The 26,890-nt window shown below is 39.6% G+C and overlaps 1 protein-coding gene across 1 annotated transcript in view; it reads left to right on the top strand.

The window, feature by feature from the left end:
• Positions 1-631: 631 nt before the first annotated feature.
• Positions 632-26,890, top strand: part of arap2 (ArfGAP with RhoGAP domain, ankyrin repeat and PH domain 2) — a 141,548-nt gene continuing 115,289 nt past the window's right edge. The window contains exons 1-7 of the mRNA XM_062993578.1: positions 632-1,425; positions 3,205-3,275; positions 6,987-7,057; positions 9,311-9,375; positions 9,543-9,947; positions 12,387-12,456; positions 26,322-26,442. Coding sequence (XP_062849648.1) covers positions 632-1,425; positions 3,205-3,275; positions 6,987-7,057; positions 9,311-9,375; positions 9,543-9,947; positions 12,387-12,456; positions 26,322-26,442 — 1,597 coding nt within the window. The remainder of the gene's footprint in view (positions 1,426-3,204; positions 3,276-6,986; positions 7,058-9,310; positions 9,376-9,542; positions 9,948-12,386; positions 12,457-26,321; positions 26,443-26,890) is intronic.

Here is a 26,890-nt window from a genome sequence, read left to right as displayed (position 1 = left end):
ACACTGTTTTGTAACTGTATAGAGCCTCTTAGACCTTTCCCTTTGCTTGTGCTGTGGCTCTTTCTAATGGATGTAGTCAGACTAGCCTAACAGGAAATTAGGTACTCATGCCACATTTAAAAAATGTAAATATTTGATCTTTAGCAAAAACCTGTAAAGGACAAAGATTTTTAGTAGAATTATCTAGTTGCAGAAATGTGAATATTGTCATGCCAAACATCTTTCCAATAGATATACATAAATGTTCCAACTGTACAGTGCTGAAGGTTGGTAAACTTTATGTAAATGACTAATGTAAAGACAAAGAGAGGTAGAGCCTTCATTACCAATTGTTTACACTACACATAGCTTATGGTTGCGGGCAAAGCCAGAAGGTTTTACGCCCTGCCCATGGTTTATAATGAAGTTAAGACACTGAAATATTTTGGAGACAGACTGTTGAAAGTATGTAACTTTTATTGAGACTCTTTTTTTAAAAGAGCTTATTACTTAATTATTAATCATTAACCTGTTTATAACTTTTCCCCCATCCAGAAAGTGCTGTTGTATTTTGATCCGGATTCTCAACACATGGCAACAACCCTGCACATCCTAACCCAATGCTAGCACTTCTCCACATCCTGTCACTGCCATGGCCAGTGAAGATTTAGATGGCTCCCCTCCCTCCTTTCACCTAGACCCACATGAGGAGATCTCTCTCTGGCTCTCCAGCCTTCACCTGTCTCAGTATGCCTCCAGCTTTGCTCAGGCAGGGTACCACATCCTGGCAGACTGCAGGGGACTAACTGAGGAGAAGCTTCTGCAAGTGGGTCACTTCCCCACTGGGCATCGGCGGAGAATCTTGAACAGCCTTGGGGTCCCCACGGTGGGGGACGAAAATAAAGAAGTATCTGAAAAGGCTCAAGAAAGGAGGAAACCTGTTCCTTTTCCTAGAACTATTTTCAAGGACAAAAAGAGTGTAACCTCTGCTCAAGGTCCTGAGACAGGCAACACTGGGGAAAAGCAAAATTTGGCTGAAAACCAAAGTCTTGCAAAGAAGGTCAGTTCAGGAGGACAGCTAACAGATTTTTCTTCTACTGTTTTCCAAACACTGCCAAGCAGTCAAGGCAAAACTGCCTCCTCAGACTTGAGCTCTGTGTCATGGCACAGTAGCAACGATTCAGTACAACATACTTCCCTCTTACTACACACTGAATGTAACTTCTCAGAGGAACTCACCTCGCTTTCATCAGAGCCAGGTACAAAAGAAGACTTCCTCTTAGAAGGTTGCACTGAGGGCTTCCAAGGTGTGATGGTGGACAATGATATATATGAAAGTGCCGCCATTTTTACAGCTGCTGCTGCAAGGTCCACGCGCTCCTATAGGTTACGTCACAGGCCTGTGCCAGAGATCCCAGAACACACCACCCTGCCACCAACAGACTGGTAGGTTGTTGCTCAATACTTCTGCTTTTGTAATGTTTCTGTATGTCCAAAAAGTTTATATATCTTAAACTTGAAAAAACAAGGCTCATAAATATTATAGTGTCAGTCAATAGAGAAGGAATATTCACTGATGCATACTAGCAGTTTATACAAAACATGAGGTGACAATTTTACATAAAAGTTGACAAGTTTACATAAAAAAATAGTAGTTCTCCTGGCAAAATCCCTCAACCCCCAGTCTCAGCACTTGTGGAACATCCTTCACTATCACCACAGAAGGTTTAACACTCGTCAAAATGTAATATCTGTGAATCCATGATGCCAGTCACATGGCCAAGATTGCTTGTTTTGATTTGTCACTCCATACAACTGTCACAGAACTCAGAATATCTTCTGTTGTATTCCAGTCAGCTCTACCTGTGCTTCTTGGCCAACAGTGGTGTGCGTTGGGGAGTCCAACCATGAAGTCTTTGGTTGTTAAGTAATGGCTTGACTCTCTTTTCTGACTTTTTTGCTTGCACCCATTGTTTCTGACTGGAGCCAGACCTACTATGACCTGGCCCATGATAATTGAATTAGTAAATAAATGTTTATTGCATCAATTTGCATATATGAAGTCACACTAAAGACTTATCAGGGTGTCCTTTGTGAGACATGCAAAATAGTAATAGGGCAAATGGTTGGTATATACTGAGAATGAGGCTAAAACATGATTTCTCCAAGACACATCATTGGAATGTGATTGGGTCGATTTAGCACCTTGAGAAGGACTTTAACTGCCATACATCTAAGGGCGCATTCACATGAGAAGCCTCGGTGCAAATCGCCACGTTGCTCAGCTCTTGGCTTGTGCAGTGCGGTAAAACGTCATCAAAGTGTTCCACAACACGAATACACATTTGTCTAAAAAAACCCATCATGTTTTACTTTTAAAATTGTGTTATAGCTTAGGGTGCTGAAAAATGCTGAGAATCAGCTTTTTAAAGAGAGTCTAAAACGTTCATCGCGAAAAAAGCTTAACATGGCTTAATGTATTAAAAGAACGACATAGGAGCTTCTCTCAGTTATTACTGGTCAAAAGTTCTCTCTACGAATAAAATTTCTTGGTCATTGTTTTAGTACAAGAAGTCACGTTAAGGTTTGTTCACATTTAGTGAGTTGATTTTGCCCTGTCATATCAAACAGTTTGTCTCATTGAAGGCGCTTTGAAAAGGTCAGCGGCACACTGGGTCAAAGTTCATTCAGATGAATTTTGAGCTGCACAGCAAGCGCAAAAATCGTGAATGCAGCACGAATCCACACTCCATAGGAAACAATTTTACAGCCTGCGCAAAATTGGGTTAACCACTTCTTATGTGAATGCGCTTTAAGATTACACGTCCGCTATTGTCTGTTCTTGCTTTATAAATGTGGTAAAAAGCTATCCTATTTGTCCTATTTAAAATTCAGGATACTTTTTTGCATCATTGGGGCACAAACTTGCTATTGCTGGATGACAGGTGAATGCTTTTCTGTTTTGTCACTTGAGAGAGAACTCCAGTTACTTTTACTTACACAATTGAAAAACCTACCTGATTTAAAACTTTGAAAGACAACCTTTCAAAGAGAAAGGTTTCTCGATTGAGTTTACTCTAGTTCAAAACTTGACAAACTTTAAAGTTTTTAACTACTTTATTTTATCACACTGAGGTGATTCAATAAGGGATTATGATTTTGGTGCCAGTTCTGTGTATGAGTAACTGTTTGAATAAAAATACAGTAACATCCACTTATCCACAGGAGTGTTTCTGCAAAATCCAACTTGGAGCAGCACAGCAGCACAGAAGGTCCCAGTAGTGTCAGACAAAAAGGTATGCTCAACTTCATTTCTGCTTTATTTGCTTTTTTATTTAAGCTATATTTTTAGTGATTCAGCTGTGCCATGATTTAGCCCACTGAAAGCGGAATAAATTGGGGTTTGTCGTGGGAGCTGGAGAAGACCAGCGCTGCTGCTGTCTCAGCGGAAGCTGCTTGTCATCTTATGCATGGGAAGGCCTAGTTTGCAGACTTTTAAAACTATAGAAAGTTGTGGATGGCTTTGAAACTCTTGTTATGTACATCCGTGTGCTGGGCTGTATGGATGTGTGTGTAAACGTACCAGGAGAGCCAGGTTTGCTTTCCTGCAGAGACGCATTAGAAATTGTTTGTGTGAGACAGCTGACATGGAGGCAGGGGAAATTGGGAATTTAAATGGAAGCCTTCTGCGGTAGATTTAGGTATTTTAGTGTCTTAGTAACTTTTAATTAATCTATGCAGTCCCTGTTGCCTCCTAAACTCCGTAGACTAAAAAACACTAGAATTAGCCTGGTAGTGTGAGACAGGGATAATGAAGTTGGTAAAAGATCTATATTGTGTTTTTTGCATAGACAACTTTGCAGACAATGTACTTTGTCATATGGTACTGCCAAAGTATTTGTATGAAGTACCAACATTTTATATTATTAAAACAATAGTTTAGTATTTTTTATTGATTTATTTTTATATTAAATAATATTGAACTACATATGAAGATCTATGTACAACTTATTCTCATTAAACTAGCAGATATATACATATATACACCGATCAGCCATAACATTACAACCACCACCTGGTTTCTACACTCACTGTCCATTTTATCAGCTCCACTTACCATATAGGAGCACTTTGTAGTTCTACAATTACTTACTGTAGTCCATCTATTTTTCTACATACCTTTTTTACCTGCTTTCACCCTGTTCTTCAATGGTCAGGACCCCCACAGAGTAGGTATTATTTAGGTGTTGGACTATTTCTCAGTGTTAGTGTGTGTTGTGCTGTATGAGAGGATGAGACACAGCAGCGCTGATGGAGTTTTTAAACACCTCACTGACACTGCTGGACTGAGAATAGTCCACCAACCAAAAAACACAGCCAACAGCGCCCCATGGGCAGTGTCCTGTGACCACTGATGAAAGTCTAGAAGATGTCCAACTCAAACAGTAGCAATAGATGAGTGATTGTCTCTGACTTTACATCTACAAGGTGGACCAACTAGGTAGGAGTGTCTAATAGAGTGGACAGTAAGTGGACATGGTACTTCCTTTACAGACAAAAGGTACTTCCTTTATCGCTGTGCGGTTTTTTTAAAAATTCTGTTTGGCAGCAATATGTCACCATAGTATAGTTCTATGTTTAGTTTGCTTCTATTTTACAAACTCTGTAGAATCTTAACTATTATCTACATAACTGGCACTGGCATTGTTTAGTTACAACATTAAAGCTAGCTTAATACATAAAAGCTAAATACATCCCTGAGAATAACAATAAAAACACCCTATATAGCCAAAAGTATTTGGGCACCTCTTTTAATTTAACTTCCAGCATGACTTTGCATGATGCAAGGTCTACAAAGACTTGGTTTGATGAGTTGGTGTGGAGTTTGGTTAATACTGTATTTTTTTGTTATAATGTTTGTTATAATTAGAGATTTTTTTAGGATTCAAAAGAGATTTTAAAGGTTAAAATGAATTGCTTTGCAACCTTACTTTACAATTAGTCTTAATGTTACTTGATTTAATAATTACCCTGCAACATGTTCACTCAGACACATTCATTAAGAGCTGTAATTAAACTTTTGACTGAATTAATCTACGTTCAGGCTTTCTCAGTAAAAAGAATTAAAGGAAATAGAATGAAGAAAATTAAGAATATTCTCTGATCATGGTGTAAGATAAATAATTATGTGATTAATAGTACTTTTAGCAATGAAATGTTACAGCCGGGGATGCAGGCGGTTTAGAAAGGCAGAAATGGAAGGGAGAAGTGAAAAGAGCACTGTGTGAAGCTGGAAGGTCAGCTGAAAATAATGATAAATGATAACTCCGATCTAAAATGACTCCTGTGCCACTGGGCTAAGTGATCTGATACAGTGGCTGTCGTAGATAACATACCGCTGTGTGGATCAGACCCCCTCTGGTCTAGTCTTATCTTGTGGTGTGGTCCTGGTTATAAGAGGTGTGTGTGTGTGAGTGTGTGTGTGGGGCACTGAAATTTCTGGTGCCCTTTACTATCTCTGTCCAGATAGGGTGCTCATTTGTCACCCTGACAACCAGTCACCCAACTGTAGTCCCTTCGGTCGAATGACTGTTTTAAAGGACAGTGTAGGGCCTTGCTTTTTCTCCTTCTCTACTTCCGACTCAACTTTCTCCTTCCTGTTCTCGCCTTCTGCTGTGTTCACCTAATTATTAATCTCTTTATGTTCTAATAGGATGTCTGTCTGTCTTTGTGGCAATTTAATCTAGACAAAGAGAAAGACTACAGGACATAAATCAAGTTAGGTTACTTGAGGTTGGGTTACTTTATTTTTTATGTTACAGCCATACTACCCTGAGAACGCCTGATCTTCTTATCTTAGAAGCTAAGCAGGGTGGGGCTCAGTCAGTACCTATATGGGAGACTGCCTGGAAATTCTGTGGTTCTGTGGGGGCGGCACAGTGACTTGGTGGGTAGCACTGTTGCCTTACGATTTGATTCCCAGGTGGAGTGGTCTAGGCCCTTTCTGTGTCGAGTTTGCATGTTCCTTCCATGTCTGCATGGGTTTCCTCCCCCAGTCCAAAGACATGCAGTCAGGTTAACTGAAGATACAAAATTGCCCTGTGATAGACTGGTGACCTGCCCAGGGTGTTTCCTACCTTTTATCCGGTGAATTAGACCCACTGCTACCCTGAATGTGATGCAGTGGTGGTAAAACAGAAAATAAATGAGTGAATGATCTTGCCAACAAGACAACTTACACATAAAATATGAACAGGAAAGGCCTATATTTTGTTTGCTTATTCCAGCAAATATTGATCCATGATCTACCTTGCTAAATTAAGTTACATTGCACATTATTTTGTAATATTAATTTATTAATTCATATTTGTGAAACTTAGTTTATTTCATGCTCTGGTTTCCTTCCACAGTCCAAAGACGTGCATGTCCATGACTGTGTTTGATATTGAACTTGTGAATTGATGAATCTTGTGTAACCAGTAATTACCTGTCCTGGTATGACTGTAACCAAAGTGTGTAAAACATGACGTTAAAATCCTAATAAATAAATAAATAAATAAATAACTAAACCGTAACTGCAACATACAGTCAGACTTACTTCTTTTTTCCTTCATCAATGTACATACAGCAACTTATCTAGTAGTGTAGGAAGTACTGTAAGTACTGTACCATGTACTTTGTAATGCTCTGTTTATATGAACATAAAGAAATCACCAGTTATAATCATAAGCAATAACAAGGAATTACTGCATTTTACATAATAAAATAGCCGATCAACTTATACTTGTGCGTACTTGTTTGCACACACAAATAGTAAGCATAAGTAAGAGTAAATGGTGCAGGGTAATTGATGACTTTCATAATATCTTATTGTATATGTAGTGGAAAATGAAATAAATTGAAATTCATTATGCTTACCATTTATGCTCACTCATTATGTTTACATTTTTATAATCATTTAATTGATTTTAATAATGTTATTTGACTTTATGTACTGTATATTTCAGCCACTCTTCAAAGAACTATTAGTCCCTATGGCGAGGTGTACCTCTGCAACAACGATGCAAAAACCAAACAAGTAAGTAAATATTACAGACAATTTCACTATGCTTAGACTTGTTAGCTCAGTCTGTCCTATAAAACCTGCCTTAGATTTGTCATGTACGCTTAGTTTAGTGACTGAGCAACTGCAATGGAATTTGCCTCAGGTTCTTTTTTAGTGTTTCATTGCTGAATAAAACAGCTTAACAGGCAAGTATTTGTGTTTCACATTTAATGGGACAATATTCTATCCCCTAATGTTTTGCATTAGTTGTGTTGGGTATAACCTAATTCCCTATTCTCTAGTTCTCCAGTGGTGTATTATACTTCTACCTGCTTCCTTATGTTGAGTTCAGGACTTAGTTTCAGTAATGGTTTTTACACTTATTTATGTGCCATAGGTTATGTTTGTTGTTGTACACACTCATTGGACACTTTTTGAGGAACATCTGTATAAGTTAACGAAGTCTATCTGCTAGACTGCCAGTCATGTGGCTGCAGGGCAGTTTATGCAATCTTACAGACAGGGATCAAGAACTGAAGTGTATGATAGGCTGGTTTCAGTTTGACGGGAACTGCTAATTACCTTACATTTTCATGCCCAAGGTGCTGTAGTTTACACAGAAAAAAAATCCAGTGAAGATTTAAAAACCTTGTTGATATGACAGATCAGATGAAAATGGCCAGACAGTAACTTCAATTTCCATCTTTTACGTTTGTGGAGAGCATAAAGTCAATCTAGAATGCATTTCACATCAGACATTAGGCAAATGGACTTGCCAACAAGACAACTAATGCAAGTTCACACTACATGACTTTCAAGTTGTTCAGATCGCTGTACAGTTCACACCACACAACTGAATCTCTTGTAATCGGTCGTTGTGGATTTCACACTATACGAGTGATCAGTGATAGGTCACACACTAAACAATCTATCACCATGAGGAATCTTAGACGAGTCTATCTGGTCTCCCAAATTACGTTTTGTCACGAAAACACACACAAGAAGTGACGAGTGGTTTAGTGATACCATGTCCAAAATGCATGTCAACAAGAAGCAAGCAATCAAAGTTGTGTAGCATAAAAAAAGTAGGAAGAATAATTGAATCTGGCTGAAGGAGTGGATTTGGCTACGTGGCCAGCAAGGATTGTCTGTTCTGCAGAGAGAGTTTGAAGTCAAATAAATATTTTTTGCAACACAACGTTGGTATTATGGTTTGTGGAAGTCACAAATACTGTAAAGCTTGTGTGCCCCGATGTATATTGATAGAAACTATATTATGCCCCTGTTCCACACATTTACAGCTCCTCCCCCAGGGTTTCCCTTCTGTATTTTGCGTTCATAACAATCACAACCTGATCGCAACACTTTTCACGCTATACGATTTTGAGTTGCCGACAGGTCCAGATATTTAACATGCTAGATGCTTTTCTTGAGTCTGTGAGCATTCGGCGAGCCGCTTGGATCAAGTAGTTGAACAGTTCACACATAGCGATCGAGAGCCAATTTCCGAGCCCCGAGCGACAGCCGAGTTGCTACCAAACTGCCACATCTAGCGACGACCTGTCGGCGAGTGAAAATCAGGGCAAAAATTGTGTAGTGTGAACTAGACGTAGCACATAAAATTGAACATAAAAAAAGGCCTATATTTTCTTTGTATATGCTGGAAAATATTGATTCATGGTCTACCTTGATTATTCTGTAATATTAATTAAGGTGGATGGACTACAAGAGTACATGACGACATTGGTCTGTTAGAAAAGAATGGGAATTTAAGGCTACTGTGGACTATAGTTTACAGAATTACAGATAAAAGACTAATCTTAATTTCTTCTGTGAAATGCAAATGATAGGATCAGAATTTGGCATGGACAGTATGAACTTAGACCTGAATGTCAACAGCTCAGACTGCTGGTGATGATGTAACAGTATTGTTACAAACTGTCCGCAATACAAATCAAGAACTGTTTAAATACCACAGCCTATCTGAGCTTTGTTGCTGATTATGTGTATCTAATTTCACAAAGTTCTCATCTTAAAACAGCTGCTTTCATTAGGATAAAGCACCATGCAAAAAAACTGCTTTTATAAACATGTTGATGAGTTACCCGCACTTTAACGGCCTTCCTAGTCACCAAATCTAAATCCAGTTTCAACATCTAATGAAATTCATGCCTCAGAAACTGAGGCTGTTCTAAAAGCAGTGGTGTTCTTAGAAATGTGGCCAATGCATGCATGTTCACTGAAGTTAGGCAAGTAGAGTCATGCATTTTTTTTTGTTTCTTGAAGTGTGTGGGTGAAAAGGAAATGCTCAGCGAAGAAGCAAAGGAGAAGCAGAAACAGAAAAAGTTGAGGTACTGTCGTTCATTCTGTTAAATCTCTCAAGTTAACCACATGTGCAAATCACTAATTGTTTTAATGGTGTGAACACAAATATTGCTATACAAGTAGCAACACTTGACATATAAAATACGAATGCATGTACATCTAAACTTCCTCTTCCCTTTTAAAAAAATTACAGGAAGCTGCAAGAAGAGCAGAAAGAGAAGCAGGGTGAGAACATGTGTAGGCGAGGCATTTCTAAACAATGCACCCCTGGCTGCCACAATGATAATGAGAATGATGATGATGAAGATGATGATTACTCTCTGCTTCAGCCATGTTTGTCTAGTTCTGAACCAACCAATGAGAATTTCTCAAACTCAGCTAAATCTGTAAAGTCCCTCCCAGAGACTGCACCATCGTTAACAGGAGTTGATCCACACATTGGAGGGATCTACAGTGAGCCATCGGATGCTCTGTCTGGCCTGGTGCGACACACTCGTCCCATCCACAGTGAAACTGACATATCGCCTTATGCCTGCTTCTACAAACACCCTGAAGATTTTGTCAAAATGGGCTGGTTGGACAAACTCTCTCCTCAAGGGTGAGAAAAACAGCTAAAACACTTACATCATTTTACTGAGATGTAACTATTTCATTTGATAGATGCTTTAATGAAATGGTCTAGCTGGAAAAGTGGGTGCTACATGGCAACATAGGTTTAATCCTTGACTTCTCATTGTCTGTCAGGAGATTTGTACCAGGCACTTTCTTTAACTTGCAAAAAAACATACAGTAAGGGCCCTAGGTGGCGCAGTGGGATATTCCACTAGCGCACCAGCGCTGGGATTCTGAATTCCCCAAGTTCCCCCTAGCAGGCTCAATTGGCAAGTGTCTGTAGCAGACAAATTGGCCTCTAGTCTGCTGGGTGAAAAAAGACCGGACTTAAAGAGGGGTCGGGTCTTTAACGCTGTGTAAGGACCCTGGTTGCCCAGGGTGCCTGTACAGAAGTGGAGGAGTGCAGAGATTAGTGCCTGGCTCTCCGTTCACGAAACTGACCTCACTGGGAGAATAAGAAGGGATTGGCGGACTGTGCCCATGTTAGAGGGAGTGTGTGTCAGGCAAATATACACCCTCCTTGGACACCATTGTGGTCCCCAGCAGCTTAAATTAGGAGAAAAGGCCGGGAAATGCATAAAAAAAAACATACAGTAGCGCCCAGGTGGCGCAGCGGGATATTCCGCTTGCACACCAGCACCGAGTTTCTGAACTCCTTGGTTCGAAACTCGGTGTTGCCTCGGGTCGGCTGGGTGCCATCTAGCGGGCATAATTGTCAGTGCCTGCAGAAGATACTAATTGGCCACTGTATCTGCAGGGTGGGGGCTGGACTGTGTGGGTGGGTGGGTCTTCATATGCTGTGTAAGGACCCTGATTAGCGGAAGAGACGCCTGTGCAGAAAGCAGGGGCGAGAAAAGGAGGGCTTTGCACGTGTCGGAAGAGGCGTGTACAACAACGTGCTCTCCTTGGATGCAATCTGGTATCTCTCAGCAGCGGAAGACAAAATTGAGTGCGCTAAATCGGGAGGAAAATGGGGAGAAAATGCATTAAAAAAAAAAACCAGCAGATGGGATGGGATGGGTGAGTGAGTAAGTGTGGCATAAATCTGTGCCCTGTCACAGGTTTGTTATAGCCTAAATTCCAGTGTTTCTTTTCCTCCCAATCTAGTCGTATCCAATTACCCTATTGCATTACGCTTCCTCTCTACTGATGCTGATCTCCACTCCTGATTGAGGAGAGCGAGACTGACACACGCCCCCTCCGACACGTGCTGTAGCCGACTGCATCTTTTCACCTGCACTAGGCGAGTTCATATACAGATCAGCTTTGTGTACAGAGAGCCACACCCTGATCAACATATTATTCCTCGACTCTGCGTAGGTGCCATCAATCAGCCAGCAGAGGTTGCAACTGCATGAGCCATGAAGTCCCTGCTCCAGCTCCCACCCTGTATAAACATCAAGTCAATAGTTGTTCATGTAGCTGCCCAGCCCATTCGGATGGCAGAGCTGAGTTTCGAACTCATTTCGAAGTTCAAAATGTCAGCTCTGGTGTGCTAGCGTGTTTTACTGCTGCGGCATAAATTCCAGTGTTTCTGGATGACATTGGACCCACTGCAACTCTGTACATGATGAAGTGGTCATTAAAATAAAGCAAATTCTACATTTTTAAAGGCATAATATACTAAACAAATCACATTAACAGAATTGTGATATTTATTTATGTTCTCTAGCTTCTATATTCTTGTCAGGTTGGCAGTGGGTCTGGCTCCAACTAAAAAATACACCCAGGACAGTGCACCAATCCATTGCAAGACTACACTCTTAAAATTCACCCACTTACACCCAGGGGCAATTCTGAGCAGCCAATTCACTTGCTGCCGATATATTATTTATGATAAATTCTTCATACCGTTCCACTTCTTGTGACTATAACATTTTAATGTTTGAAATCTTGTTTTACATTGGTTTAATTAGATAAAGAGTCTTTATTGTTTTTATTGCTCTTTCAGCAATCCACTGAGGTCTATTGCTGCAGTTCTAAGCATGGTTCTAATTATTTTATAAGGTGATTGAAGGTTAAATAGTCTCACTTAAGATGTGCAAACAAGGCGGTACCTGCCAGTTTGCACTAGTGTTGGTCTTTTTTCACATCACACTTATTCTGATAGAAAAATATCATAGCTGTTTTAACGGATGTGTAGTTTTTGCAGTACTGAGTTGTGTGATTGCATATATACATTAGCATAGAAGCAATTCACTTCAATTCACACTCAACGTAACTGGCTGTAACTGTACACTGGCTGTGTTTTTTAAACTGACTACATGATGTTAAACTCACCGCACTACCCGAGTAAATGGATAACAAATTGTTTTAATTTGTTCTCTTGGTTTCACAGCCATAAAAAGCTCTTTTTTATTTTAAAACATGAGAGAAAAAAATGAGTGTTAACTGCAGGTCTAATAACCTCTGTTTTCACTTTCAGAAACCGTGTTTTTCAGAGAAGGTGGATCAAGTTTGATGGGGAAAATCTCACTTACTATAACAATGAAAAGGTTGGTAAATGAAGTCAATTCCACACTATGTATGTACATTTCCTGTTTTGTACCCTTGCATCACACAGTGAGCCAATACGACTTTGACAGTGTGGGAATATACATATACATATAGCATTTACATTACAATATGAACAATGTATCAACCATAACATTACAATCACCTCCTTGTTTCTACACTCACTGTCCATTTTATCAGCTCCACTTACCATATAGGAGCACTTTGTAGTTCTACAATTACTGACTGTAGTCCATCTATTTCTCTACATACCTTTTTAGCCTGCTTTCACCCTGTTCTTCAATGGTCAGGACCCCCACAAGACCACCACAGAGCAGGTATTATTTAGGTGGTGGATCATTCTCAGCACTGCAGTGACACTGACATGGTGGTGGTGTGTTAGTGTGTGTTGTGCTGGTATAAGTGGATCAGACACAGCAGTGCTGCTGGAGTTGTCCACTCACTGTCCACTCTATTAGACACTCCTACCTAGTTGGTCCACCTTGTAGATGTAAAATCAGAGACGATCGCTCATCTATTGCTGCTGTTTGAGTTGGTCACCTTCTAGATCTTCATCAGTGATCACTTGGCTGCCCACCTGGCGCTGTTGGTGCTTCTATATGGTAAGTGGAGCTGATAAATGGACAGTGAGTGTAGAAACAAGGAGTTGGTCATAATGTTATGCCTGATCGGTGTATATTAAAGAAGTGTGTGATATGGGTATATTTCCCGGTTTCAAACAGTGTTTATTTGATAGACGTTTTTACTCTTATTACCCTTAACAGGATAAAAGGGGTTACAAAGATGAATGAATGAATGAATGAATGATTGCATTAATGTGAGGGCAAGGCACTATTGGATAGTTGAAATATAAAGGTGACATTGATAGTACAAAAGTAGAGTTCCATTGTGTGGAAGAGAAAAGGAGATGGAGGGGTTTGTGGGAGAAGTGGAAGAAGGTGACATTGCTGCATGCTAGGCTGAGCACCTGTCTGCACTGAGCTGTTCCGCTGCTTTAGCCCTATTTAGCTTCGATAAATGAGGGTCAGCAGCAGAACTGCTTCTTGCTTTGCTCAGCACCCTATTCTTCTTTTATCTTTTGCTTTCCTTTCTCTCTTACCCTCTCCATCTCTGTTCGTCTTTCCGCAGTCTTCTCTCTTTTGCTCTCGACTTCATTTTTTAAGAAGCGGAGTTGGTATCATGCCTAGCAGTGTAGAAAAAAAGAGGAAGCAAAAGAACCTTGTGACTCAGCGACATTGTATCTCTCTAAGCTCTAAACTCTCTCTCACTTTCCATCTCATATAAAAAAAAACACCTGGATGTGCTGCATACCTTGTCTTTTTTTCTGTTTTTTGAATTTCGAACGTCACCTTGTGCCAAATGAAGTTGTTTCGGTTTGCAGACATTTTTTAATCCCTACTGTGGGTCTGGTTTGGATATTTCATTTAGAGGTGACCGTGACATGCTCTTTCTGTGCTAGCACATTGTTTGCTCTGCAGTGGATGCAAAAGCAGGCATTAATCAATGATGTGAACTTCATGTAATGCCTGCTTGCTAATTAGTGGCTGATTATAGAGCAGTGTGATCTAACGTTTCTTCACCCAGTGGCTGTTTATACAATTGTACATTACATGCACAGCAGGATTATCAGTCTGTGTGTAGTAGTGTGTGGTTGAGCAGTCGCACAGTTTCTAAGCCTAGTCTCTATTAACATCTGTGCTCTATATGAGATACAACATAATCGCTTTATAGCCTATGTAAATCACTTTATGTTTAATATAAAGTTACTCAAGACTTGTTCTGCCCATTATTGTTTATTTATTTGTAATGCAATTTAGTTTTACGTACATGTGGGGCAAGTATTTAACCACTTATGCCTTTAGAGTGCATGCTGCTCCCTTATTTAGGTCGTCATAACATATCTGGTCCTAGAATTTGCACAGTTTTCACGCCAGATGCCCTTCCTGATGCAGCCCGGGCGGCACGGTGGCTCAGTTGGTAGCACTGTCGCCTCACAGCAAGAAGGTCCTGGGTTCGATCCCCGGGTGGGGCGGTCTGGGTCTTTTCTGTGCAGAGTTTGCTTGTTTCTCTGTGGGTTTCCTCTGGGCGCTCCGGTGCTCCGGTGTCCTATTTATTTTATCCAGACTTGGGACCAGCACTAAAAGCGCACTGACAAGTACATCTATTAATGGCTAGGCTGTTTTGCCCTCCCCCCTGATGTAAACCAATCATGTCCGTGCAGAAGCCCGACTGGCCGATAGCACATGCTTGTATTGCACACATCTACTTTAAAATTCCACTCATTATTTTTTATAAAGTTCAGCTTTATTATATGAACAAAAAAGTATGTATTTGTTGCGAGGAACCCTCTAATGGACTCAATTTCAAAGTCCATCATAACTCGGTCCTGGGTTTGATCCCCAGGTGGAGCTGTCCGGGTCCTTTCTGTGTTGAGTTTGCATGTTCTCACCGTGTCTGCTTGGGTTTCCTCTGGGCGCTCCGGTTTCCTCCCACAGTCCAAAGACATGCAAGTGAGGTGAATTGAAGATACTGAATTGTCCATGACTGTATTTGACATTTAACTTGTGAACTGATGAATCTTGTGTAACGAGTAACTACCGGTTCTGTCATGAATGTAACCAAAGTGTGTAAACATGACATTAAAATCCTAATAAATAAATAAATCCTGCTGCAGCCCTTTTATTTATTTTACCCACACTTGGGACTGGCGCTAACTGCGCACTGACAAGTACATCTATCAATGGCTCGGCTGTCTCGCCCACCCCCCTTACTTGAACCAATCATGTCTGTGCAGACGCCCGACTGGCCGGTAGCACAGATGCGAGTGTCTGCTTGTATTGCATATATCTACTTTAAAATTCAGCTTATTTCTTATAGAGAATGTACTTAAAAGTATGTATTTATTAGCATAGACAAATATGGTAAGGTTGTGAGGGTCCCTCTGAAGTCCTTTATAACTCTTTAATGGGATTTAAGTCTGGAGACCCTAAAACATCTTTGCTTTAATTGTTGGCTTAAATGTTTTGGATTTATGTCTTGTTTAAGCATTTCTGGCTAAAATGAACAAATTTCCCTTTGAGTTTCTCATATTAACTCTCTCTGTTTTCTATAATGGTGTGTAATGACCCAGTACCAGTTCCAGAAAAGTAGGGCTACTTATATCTTGGTGCTTCAACCTTCATACTTTACTGTGAGTATAATGTTCTTGGGATGGTTTTGGAACATTGATAACTGTGGTAGAGTTAGTTCACTCCGTAGCTGTTTGCTGATTTCAGATCATCCTGCATGTCTGACTGCTAGCTTCTTTTATTCTCATTAGTTGTTTAAGGTTAATTGCTTGCATATTTCACAAACATTCCACTTGCAGATTATGGAACCTGCTGCACTGACAGGTCTGTTTTTTAGTTTTTTTAGTTTTTTTTTTAAATAGTGGTTTAATAATGTTAACTCCTTGATTGGAAGGAGTAAGTAAATGTATATTAACAAATAAAAATGTCGTTGACTAGACAAAACATGAAATATCTTTGGTTTATGTAAATGTACTACATTTTAATTAGCATTCTTCTGATTTTGGGTTGTTTGCTTGTTTTTAAGGATTTTAACGTTGTGTTTTACACTTTGGTTACATTCATGACAGAAACGGTAGTCACTCATTACACAAGATTCATCAGTTCACAAGGTTATATATCGAACACAGTCATGGACAATTTAGTGTCTCTAATTCACCTCACTTGCATGTCTTTGGACTGTGGGTGGAAACCGGAGCACCCGAAGGAAGCCCACGCGGACACAGGGAGAACATGCAAACTCCATACAGAAAGGACCCAGACTACCCCACCTGGGGATCGAACCCAGGACCTTCTTGCTGTGAGGCGACAGTGCTACCCACTTAGCCACCGTGCCGCCTGATTTTGGGTTGTACTTTAAGCATGAATAGACTAAAAATTGGTGTTTTAGAGATTTAGTGACACTTAAATAAAATGTGTAGCAGATGTTACATGGAAATATGTGACTATTGGCAAGTTGGCACATTAAATGCGGAAAAAACAGCATGTCGTTATTACAAATAATCCACTTAGGGTGGTTAACATTCACATCACACCACCCGTTGTTGATTATTTTGCTAAGCAGCTTATTTAGCATTATTCCTACTACTCTGATTTCTGTTTTGCCAATGCCAATGATTAGAACGTGTTGCTTTGATCAGTAGATGGCTTTGCATTACTGGTGCTGCTCACAGTTTTTAAGGAACAAACAGTCTATTATCAGTGTCCAGAATGCAAGCAGACCTTTACAAAATAAAAAAAGGTTTAAATGAAGATAACTAAAGATAACATCTACCGTACTGTTTTTAACTTCTTTTTTTTTAAATGTTATGCCTTTACAGTTTTTTTCCCCTCTCGTCTTCCGATTTCTCATTTTATCTCTCTTATAGAAGGTGATGAAACAACACAGACATTGGCTTGTTGCCCGTAATTGCCGTGCACCCAGACATCGCCTAGTGATGTCATCAAATAAATTTGTCTCTTAAAGGCGTGGGAGACGGGACAGGCACGTTCTCTCTTTCGCTCTGCGTAGGTCCCCAAGGGCCTCGGTAACCTGCTCTCCCTGGGATTTACTCCCAGTTTCATCAACCTTATCTCTTAGTCCCAAAGACAGGGGGACTCCAGGGACACGGTGACAAGCGATTGGTGATATGTGTGTTTAAATCAGGGGTTTAGAATGTCACCGGTCATTAGACTCAGACAGAAGAAGACTTGAGGATAGGATTAGCTGTCTGTCTGGGGCGAAATTTAAGCAAAGCTTGCCTTTTCAAGTAACTTTTTCCCCCTGAAGTGGCCTTTAGTCCCCCGTGAGAGCTCTTCATCGGCTGTAATCATGGCACTGTCCCTTTTATGCTGTTCATTCGCTTTGCTTTATAGAATATCTCCAAAAGAGGGCTTTAGAGAGTAGTTGTAATCTTGGTTCATTGCAGTGTGTATGCAGAACCGACGAGGTTCTCCGCCGGGCTTGCTCCTGGCAACAATTACAAATTATTGCTTCTAATGATGCCAAATAGAATGTAACTCGGATCCAAAGGGATTGCAGTGTTTTTTTGGGCTGCAGTGTCCATGCATGAACTGCTGGTGTCCCTGTAGCTCCATACTAGAAGTAGTGTTTTGCAGCGTGAGCAAGGTTAAAACCCCAGCACAGTGCTTTCTGTGGAAAGTGCACAATTAGGCTGACGCAGAACCGACTCTGCATTAACCATTATGAAATAAATTGTGAAATTGGTCTTGGACCGGTGACAAATGATTCTGTCCACCAGTTTAAACTATGGAGCTTGTTCACGCAGCTCATTCACTCATCTCATATGAATGCATCTTTATTAGTTCGACGCTATAGCTTTGTATTATAACATCCTCCTGTCATGTGCATTGTACATTTATTCAAAGCATCACGCTTTAATGCAGAATTGGACACAGATAATCATGTCAGCCGTACGTGAGCAGCACTGACTCGGCGTGGTGTTTGTCACCAAATATTTCTTTATATCACACTCCAGAGCTTGCTACTGGATTTGAATAACGGCACCGAATTTCCAGAAGTCTGTCTTCGGGTTGGCACAGTGCATTATTTCTGGCATCTTATACATCTGACGTGGTATCATGGTATTATCAATTTTTTGCAATGACTTGGGTTAATGGCTATTTTAAAGAGATAATGGTACTTACTGCAGTATGTTGTGGATAAATTGATGTCAAGAAGGCTTGATGAATCATGTCATTTTTGCTTCCAACAAATCCCCCTTTCTGTGCTACAAATGACTAATGCTTACTCATGATCTGATCAGAGCATTGCACTTTGTGAAATCTAAACATTGCAGACAACCAACATGAAAAATATACAGTGGATCCTTAATTTAACGGACTATAAAAGGGGGCACTGGTCTGTAAAATGCGATTGTCCGAAACAGCAAGGTTTGGGTGCAAAAATATACGAGAACACAGCACTAAGGTCCACAAAAGTACTAAACATGCACATATGAGAGACAGTAAATTGAACAACATGAATAGATATGTAAGTAAGTAATGTAAAACCTGTAAATATTAACACTGATGTACTGTTAAAATGGGGGAAATTTCATTCACCTTGTGTGGTGGAAGAGTGATCGTATAGTGGGGGCTCAGAGTATCTATTATTCTGAGTCTGGAGCACTGCTGGTGGCTACTGGAGCAGTTCTGGTGCATAACTAAGCAAAAATTAAGCATAAAACACAGAGAAAGAGGCGAGAACAAAGTGAGCCTGCCGACAAAATAAAGGCTATGACTCATGTAAACACCTCTGTGCATCTGCTGGTGGACATTTACTGAACTACTGGTCTTGGTACGCTTCTTGCTGGAATTTAAACAGCTGGACCAGACATTTGGTGTTCCAGATTTAATCCGTTAAATGGAGGTCCGTTAAATCAAGGTTCCACTGTATTTCATTTGTTCTCATCTGTTTGCTAACCTGGTTACCTTTGTTTTGTGTTTTATGACCAGCACTGTACATTGTGTAGATTACACACCATAGATAATAATTTTTTACTACAGTACCCCTACACTGTATATGAATGGCATTATACTCATCACATACATTGCCATGGTATCCAGATTTGGGTTAGGTTAATGGCATAAAGAAGAAAATTCTAATTTGACTAATCCTACTTGTGCATTGATTGACATACTAAAAACCTGATGTGACGTTCCAAAAATATTAATTAAAAAGCCTTGTAGTTGTTTTGTTTTACTGGGTAAAAGAATTGGTTTCGCTGGTATATTCTGCCTTGTCTGTTGTTAGTTTAATTAAGAATAAAAAATCCAGAGAAACCTGGACCAGTGTGTCTGTAATAAGCATGCCTGGCATCATCTAGTATAAGCCAACACATTGATTCTTGGGAGTTGAGAAACACTATTTATCCATTTTTTCTGAGGAAGAAAATACTTGTTAAATACATGCCTATTGATATAAAAAATGCTAATATTACCTATATGCACTATAATATTATTTAATATTATATAATGTCATTTTAATAATAATATTATATATTTACATTTACATTTTCAGCATTTAGCAGTACTGTGACAGTACATTGTCCAAGCAATTTAGGGTGAAGGGCCTTGCTTAAGGGCTCAACAGTGGCATCCTGGCAGTGGTGGTGTTTGAACCAGTGACTTTTCTATTACTAGTTGAGTACCTTAACCACAAGGCTACAACTGCCCTAAAACATGGGAAAAACATACAAATTCCACACAGAAAGGACCTGGACTGCTCCACCTGGGAATCGAACCCAGGACCTTCTTACAGTGAGCAACAGTGCAACAGTGCAACAGTGCAACCTAGCTAAAATATACTAAAATATGTTAGTATAATATTTTATACTAATATTTTAGTAATTTTTATTTAACAATATAAAAGATCCTAACACATTATTATAAAATATTTACATATTGAAATAATTGTAATTGTTCCCTCGTTAACAGTTTAACAATTAAATGTAAAACATTCACGTCTTGGCCATTTTCTTCCCATCGTATTTTAAGAACAGAACTGGATGTTCTAAAAAAAAAAAAAAAAAAGGCAGTATTCCTGAATACCAAACATCTTCTGGTAAATATTTCTTCATTTTTTTTTATCAGTTGACTTTACTGTTGTATTTTACTTTATTTATTACCTGCCCTGTACATTGTGAGCATTTACTTGATACAGCAAATACACAGAGCTGAATGTAAATACATCTTACATGGAACAGTGTTTATTACAAAATCTTTTCTTATATACTGCATGACAAAGCTTGCTTTTATTGAATAATGGCACATACAATACACAGAGCTTCCATATGTTTGCCTGCAGCTTGGTGATTTGTTTTATTTCTGTCATCCTACACATCAGTTTTGCTATCATAGTATTACAGATGTTTCTGGCAGGCTACACAATATAGCCTAAGCATTGTAGCCTTTCCTACTAATTATGAAGTTCAGGTGTTTTAGCCACAGCCATTGCCAAAATGTACATGCTTTCAGCTTTAGAAACATTTGGGGAAAGCTTTTCCAGGATGATTGTGCCCCTGTGCACAAAGGAATGTCTATAAATACATGATCTGATTTAGTGTGGAGAAGCTTTAGTGGACTGCACAGAGCCCTGACATCAACTTCGTTAAACGTTTGTTCTCAACCAACATCGGTACCTGACCTGACAAATGATCATTTGAATGGATGAGGATGTATTCCCAGAATGTAGGGGAGGCAGGTACAGCCATAACGTTGAACCAACTCTAAATACATGCCCATGGTTTTATGAAATGATTGCCAAAGAGCTTATGGTCATGTGTCAGTACTTTTAATGTATTTATGTATATATGATATTTTCCAGCAGTAATATTACTCGGCAGACTGCTTGCTTTTACAAACAAACTGTAATTGTGAAATGATGTATATTCTCCGTACAGTTCTCTGTACAGGTAACACCGTCAAGTGAGCTATGGACTTAAAGACTGTTGTTTAAAAACAACAAAAACTTCAAAAACTTTATTGAAGGTGGCTGTTTTGGAACAATATGTGTTGCTATCTGAGGACAAAGATGTAGCAGGGGCTTCTATGCCACTGGTGAGTCAAATAATGCTTAACAGTTAATAGAGTCACCCTTATCCCAGCAGCTTCTAATCCATTGCAGCTCTTCTTTGGTAGATCTTGAATCAGATCTAACCATCAGGTCACGTTTTGTCTTGGCATAATGTAACATTTGTGTTTTCTACTTGATTTTGTCAAAAGACTACTGTTCCATGTGCATTGAAGTAAGTATATTTGAATGCCTTATATTCTTGACTCCCCAGTGCCATCTCCAAGGGCTGCTTTTATAGTATTAGTAAGCAGTGCATCACAATGGCCACAATGTGAATCAAATCCTGGCTAAACCACTAAAACAATATTTTGTTTATATGTCACACCTTATTATTTATTATTCTTGGATCCAAACCTGCTTGCGATTCTTTTATAGTCATACTAGCCCTACTTTTATGAGCACAAAGAGTCATCAGCTGTAGTATTATTAAATGATTAAACCTACAGCAAACTTGCTGTTCCCAGTAAATCAGATACACAGTGCACACTGCAGCTGCACCATTTATTTTAGGCAAACAATGTGTTCTAATCATTCAGGCACAGAAAAAGAACAGTCGCCGAAATCATTAAAATGCCATGACTTGCATGTACAAGTGTTTGTTCGCTTCATCTGTAGAGTACACAAAGGTTCTGCATGCATACACGTGGGTTGTAATCCTTTGCAGAAAACACAGGTGTCTGGGAAACTCCTAATGAATGTTCTGGTGTTTAGACATTCGCTCGCTGTTCCACTGGTGTCCCTTTGACCTCAAAAATAACAATTAAAACATGCAATTAATGCTAACCCAGATAGTGTCTAATTATCAGCTTTTAGCTTCCATAAGGGCGTGCTCACTCGTGCGTTTTGTTTCACCCGTCCCATCGCTCCTCTCTTCCTCTCCTCTTTCCAAATTTAGATGGAGGGAGGCTCATTAGAATGCTGCTAAGTTCGTGGCCCCAGTGCCGTCGCAACAGGAGAAGTGCTAAATTAGAGAGAGAATGAAATCCCACAGAAAGAAGATGGCCGGCCCTCACTATAATTAGGGTTAGCTGTAGCCGCCACGGTTAACATCATGCCTTAATTTGCGAAGATGACCCCCTTTGTGACCCCTCTTTTTTCCTCACTTGCTCTATTTTTCTTCCCTCCTTGTGCAATCCTTCGCTCGCCTGCTCGCCACCTTCAACTCTGCATTAGTTATTTCCTCTCAATAGGTTTTCTGTCACCACCCGCTATTTGCTGTACATTTAAGTGTACCTCTCCTGCTGAGCCTCCATTTCCCCTTTGTGCTCACTAAAAAGGGAGTCCCTTTCTCAATGATTTCTGCTATTTCAGGACAGAGGACTCTCGAAATAGTGCAAGGTCATCATTATAATTAACAGACAGATGGAATTAATAAATGAATCTATCTTGCGCAGCATTAGGGGGAGATTAAAAAAGAAAAAAGAAAAAAATCACTCCCTCATAGTTCATCTGCAACAGAGATAGAGCTGCCTGCTGCTGGAGGTTTCATGCTTTAGGTGAAATATGGAAATGACCCTACTTTCAGTGGCCTAATATAGAGGTGAGTGATATGAGGGGGAGATATTACATTGTAATCCACTGTGCTCCCAATGTACCCAATGTTCCCAATGTTATAGTACTCAGAATTTCTGTATGTCTGCCAGTGGGTTGGCACTGGGTATCATTTCTGGCATCCTATACCTTCAATGTGGTAGTGTGGTATTACAGATTTTTGCTTGGGTTAATGGCATTATTAAAAAGATAAAACCACACATTTACATTTTCAGCATTTAGCAGATACTTTTATCCAAAGTGACTTACAGTCCTGAGACAGTATACAGTCTAAGCAATTGAGGGTTAAGGGCCTTGCTCAAGGGCCCAACAAATACAACCTGGCAGTGGTGGGGCTTGAACCAGTGACCTTTTAATTACTAATCCAGTACCTTACCCGCTAGGCTATAACCATACCCATGTTATTTTCTCTCACTCGTATACTGACAGCTATTTTATTTCTGTATGTTTTGGCTGCACCAAATTCCATGCTGCAAATGACTAATACTTACTCATGATCTGATTAGATGTCCCAGTATAAACAGTAATTCATGGGCAGGACACTTTATTATGTACTTTGTAATTATATTTGAATGCCTTACGTTCTTGGCTTCGCAATGTCATCTCCAAGGGCTGCTTTTATAGCATTAGTAAGCAGCGCATCAGAGTGACCCCAATGTGAATCACTTCTAAATTCTGGCTTAAACCACTAAAACAATATTTTTGTATATGTCACACTTTATTATTTATTATCTTTGGATCCATACCAGTTTGTAATTCTTTTATTCAGTCACATACTCACTCACATTTTCTGCATAAACGGGGATGGGAAGCCGGACCAGGGACTCCTCATAACTGATGCAATTACGACCTCTGCTGGCTGATTGATGGTGTCTGCACAGAGTAGAGAAATAATACGATCAGGGTGTGGCTCTCAGTGCACAAGGCTGGTCTGCATATAAACTCGCCTCGTGCAGGTGAAAAGATGCAGTCGGCTACTGCTCACATGTCGGAGGGGGCGTGTGTCAGTTGCGGCACTCCTCAGTTAGCAGTGGAGGGTAATATTGGTAAAGGGGAAGCGTAATGCAATCGGGGTAATTGGATATGACTAGATTAGGGAGATAAAGTGGGGAAAAATTGCCACATCATTTTAATTGGATTTTAGTCAGAACTTTTACAGGGCCACTAAAAGCTTAACTTTATTTATATGTTTATTTTTACATTTGAATGTGGTTCTTCTTATGTACTTTGTATTGTTAAGGTGTTGAAGTAATCAAATTGCTCCTGAGCTTTTACAAGCAGATGACCAGACATTCCCAGTCTCTGAAGAAGCAAATCATTACCACACCATAATACTACTACCAGTATGTTTAACTGCTGATGTCTTGGTCTTAGTATTCAGACAGATGTAACCGGACCGGATGTCTTCTAAAAAGTTTTACTTTTGACTTAAATGTAAGAAAAGTCTTTGTTTTTTATTAGTTAGCCTACAGTTGGCTATGTCACTGATGTCCTCTTGGTATAATTTGGGTGGGGGATCCACTTCTAAATAGATTCAGTACAGGTTTAAGTTTTCTTCATGTTATTATAACTTAAGGTGGCACAGTGGCATAATTGATAGAGTGGTTAGGGAAATTATTGAGTAGGGCCAGCCCTTAACCCCCAGAACAGCTATAATTTTTTTATTCTTGATTGGTTTATGGAGTGGTTTTGGAACAAGACCATTTTTTCAGACCATACCATACTTTATAGACTGCACTGCAGAAGTTCTTAAACACAGCTGATTAATGAAGCTTAAATAAAGCTGTAATTCCTATAAGGGCACAGCGGCAAAATTGATAGTGCGGGCGTGGGAGAGCAAAATGTGGTTGATCCTTGCCTCTGAACTTCGTCTGCGTGGAGTTTTGCAATTGTTCCCCAGTATCCTCCGGGCAATACAGTTTCCTTCAACCTCACAAAACACACAGAAGGTGTGTTGGCTGCTCCTAGATGTGATAGATTGACATCTGTGTTTGGAATGTGTTACTGCCTAATGCCCACTGTGTTTGGGCTGTGCCAGATGCACTGTAAATGGAAAAAAGACTACTAAGTGCTAATTTGGCATACTTTTTGATATGGTAATGCTCTTACTGATCTTGTCAACCAAGCAGCAAGCAAAGTTCCATCTAATGCTATTTAAATGTTTTTACCCAACAATTACTGCAGATGTGGGCAGAGATTTAAGATGCTTCTTGTTTGGAGACTTTTTTTAAAGCTGCCTCATCAATAAATAAATAAATAAAAAGCAAAAAACACCACTCCCCTTCCCGACTGTTTCGAGACATTATGTAGTAGGTATTATTAAATGAGGTATTATGATAGCATAAAGCAGGCAGCGTATTGGCTCGTGTGCCCATATTTTCCTCAATTTTCTTGAATTCCTCAAATACATTCAAGTTCTACACATTAAGATTGTTTGTTTGTTTGTTTGTTAGGCTTTTAACATCATGTTTTACACTTTGGTTACATTAATGACAGGAACAGTAGTTACTCATTACACAAGATTCATCAGTTCACAAGGTTATATATCGAACACAGTCATGGACAATTTTGTGTCTCCAATTCACCTCACTTGCATGTCTTTGGACTGTGGGAGGAAACCGGAGCACCCCGAGGAATCCCCTGCAGACACGGGGAGAACATGCAAACTCCACACAGAAAGGACCCGGATCGCCCCACCTGAGGATCGAACCCAGAACCTTCTTGCTGTGAGGCGACAGTGCTACCCACTACACATTAAGATAGTCACCACATGACAGTTGTGGTAATTAAGGAGTGCCAAACAGTTTTTTTAAACTCCTGCATTTAGACCAGCCACCTTCTTTGGTATTTTAGTTCAGGTCTCATTGCCAGTTATAGATTTTGTTTTATTTCCTGCCCTGTTTGTGTGTAAGTGCAGAGCATGGTACTGAAATAATAATTCATGGGGCTTCTGCACAAGCACAGCTGGTATAAAAACAGATTGATTATTAATATGCAAAAAGGAATTATTTTCTCAGTTTGGACATATTTGTTACTCTGTTGTAGCTGATATCAGTCAATTCAAATAAATGCACACATTGTAAAAACTGCACAATGATCAGTGTATGTAAACTTTTGACAGAACATCACAAACACCAATTCTCTCTTTAAGTCGGTGCAATTCTGACTGGGCATCTTTAATTTTTACATAAAGCACCACTGAGGCCTATCACTTAGCTCACTTTTAAGAATATTGTGGTGTTGCGTATGGTTTAAATCGTGCTCAGTGAGACCAAACACCTTCTAGCTAAGCAGGCTTTTACTAGTAATCCCCCTGAATTGCCAATCCATACAAACAATATGTGAGGTGTTTGTTTATTGACTAGATACTTAAATTAGTATTCTGACCTGATAGAAGGCTGTGTGTGTTTGTTGTATATTTCACACAGTGTGAGCACACACAAGAATGTAGATCTAAAGAAGGTGTGTGTGTGCGTCTGCTATTCTATCATTCTTTTAGCAGGTGTATGATGGCTGGATTTTACTGCTGTGAAGTAGATGCCAGCTGTGAGAACGATGTGTAGGTGGGGTATGATCGTGATTATGTCTCTTGGTCTTTTAAAGTAGTGAAATTTTTCCCTCTGTCTATGTGTGTCTCGCTCTCTCTCTGTAGGAGATGTACTCTAAAGGCCTGGTCCATCTCTCTGCTGTTAAGCAGCTGCGATCGGTGGGAGAAAATAAATTTGAGGTAGTCACAGCGGGAAGAACTTTTGTTTTTCGAGCTGAAAAAGAAGGTAAGCATTCATCCCTTTCCCATTCTTATATACAAGGGGTGGACAAATGATCAGAAATGTATTTTATTGTAAATATATATTTATTACAAGGAGTTAATAAGGAGTAGATAGATAGATAGATAGATAGATAGATAGATAGATAGATAGATAGATAGATAGATAGATAGATAGATGGACAGATAGATAGATAGATAGATAGATAGATAGATAGATAGATAGATAGATAGATAGACAGACAGACAGACAGACAGACAGACAGATAGATAGATAGATAGATAGATAGATAGATAGATAGATAGATAGATAGAAAGAGAGACAGATAGATGGATAGATAGATGGATAGATAGATAGATAGATTGATAGATAGATAGATAGATAGATAGATAGATAGATAGATAGATAGATGGACAGATAGATAGATAGATAGATAGATAGATAGATAGATAGA

The sequence above is a fragment of the Trichomycterus rosablanca genome, chromosome 4, assembly GCF_030014385.1.
Source record: "Trichomycterus rosablanca isolate fTriRos1 chromosome 4, fTriRos1.hap1, whole genome shotgun sequence".
Classification (NCBI taxonomy): domain Eukaryota; kingdom Metazoa; phylum Chordata; class Actinopteri; order Siluriformes; family Trichomycteridae; genus Trichomycterus; species Trichomycterus rosablanca.
The sequence above is the reverse complement of the archived record's forward strand: the minus strand, read 5'-3'. Positions and strand labels throughout refer to the sequence as shown.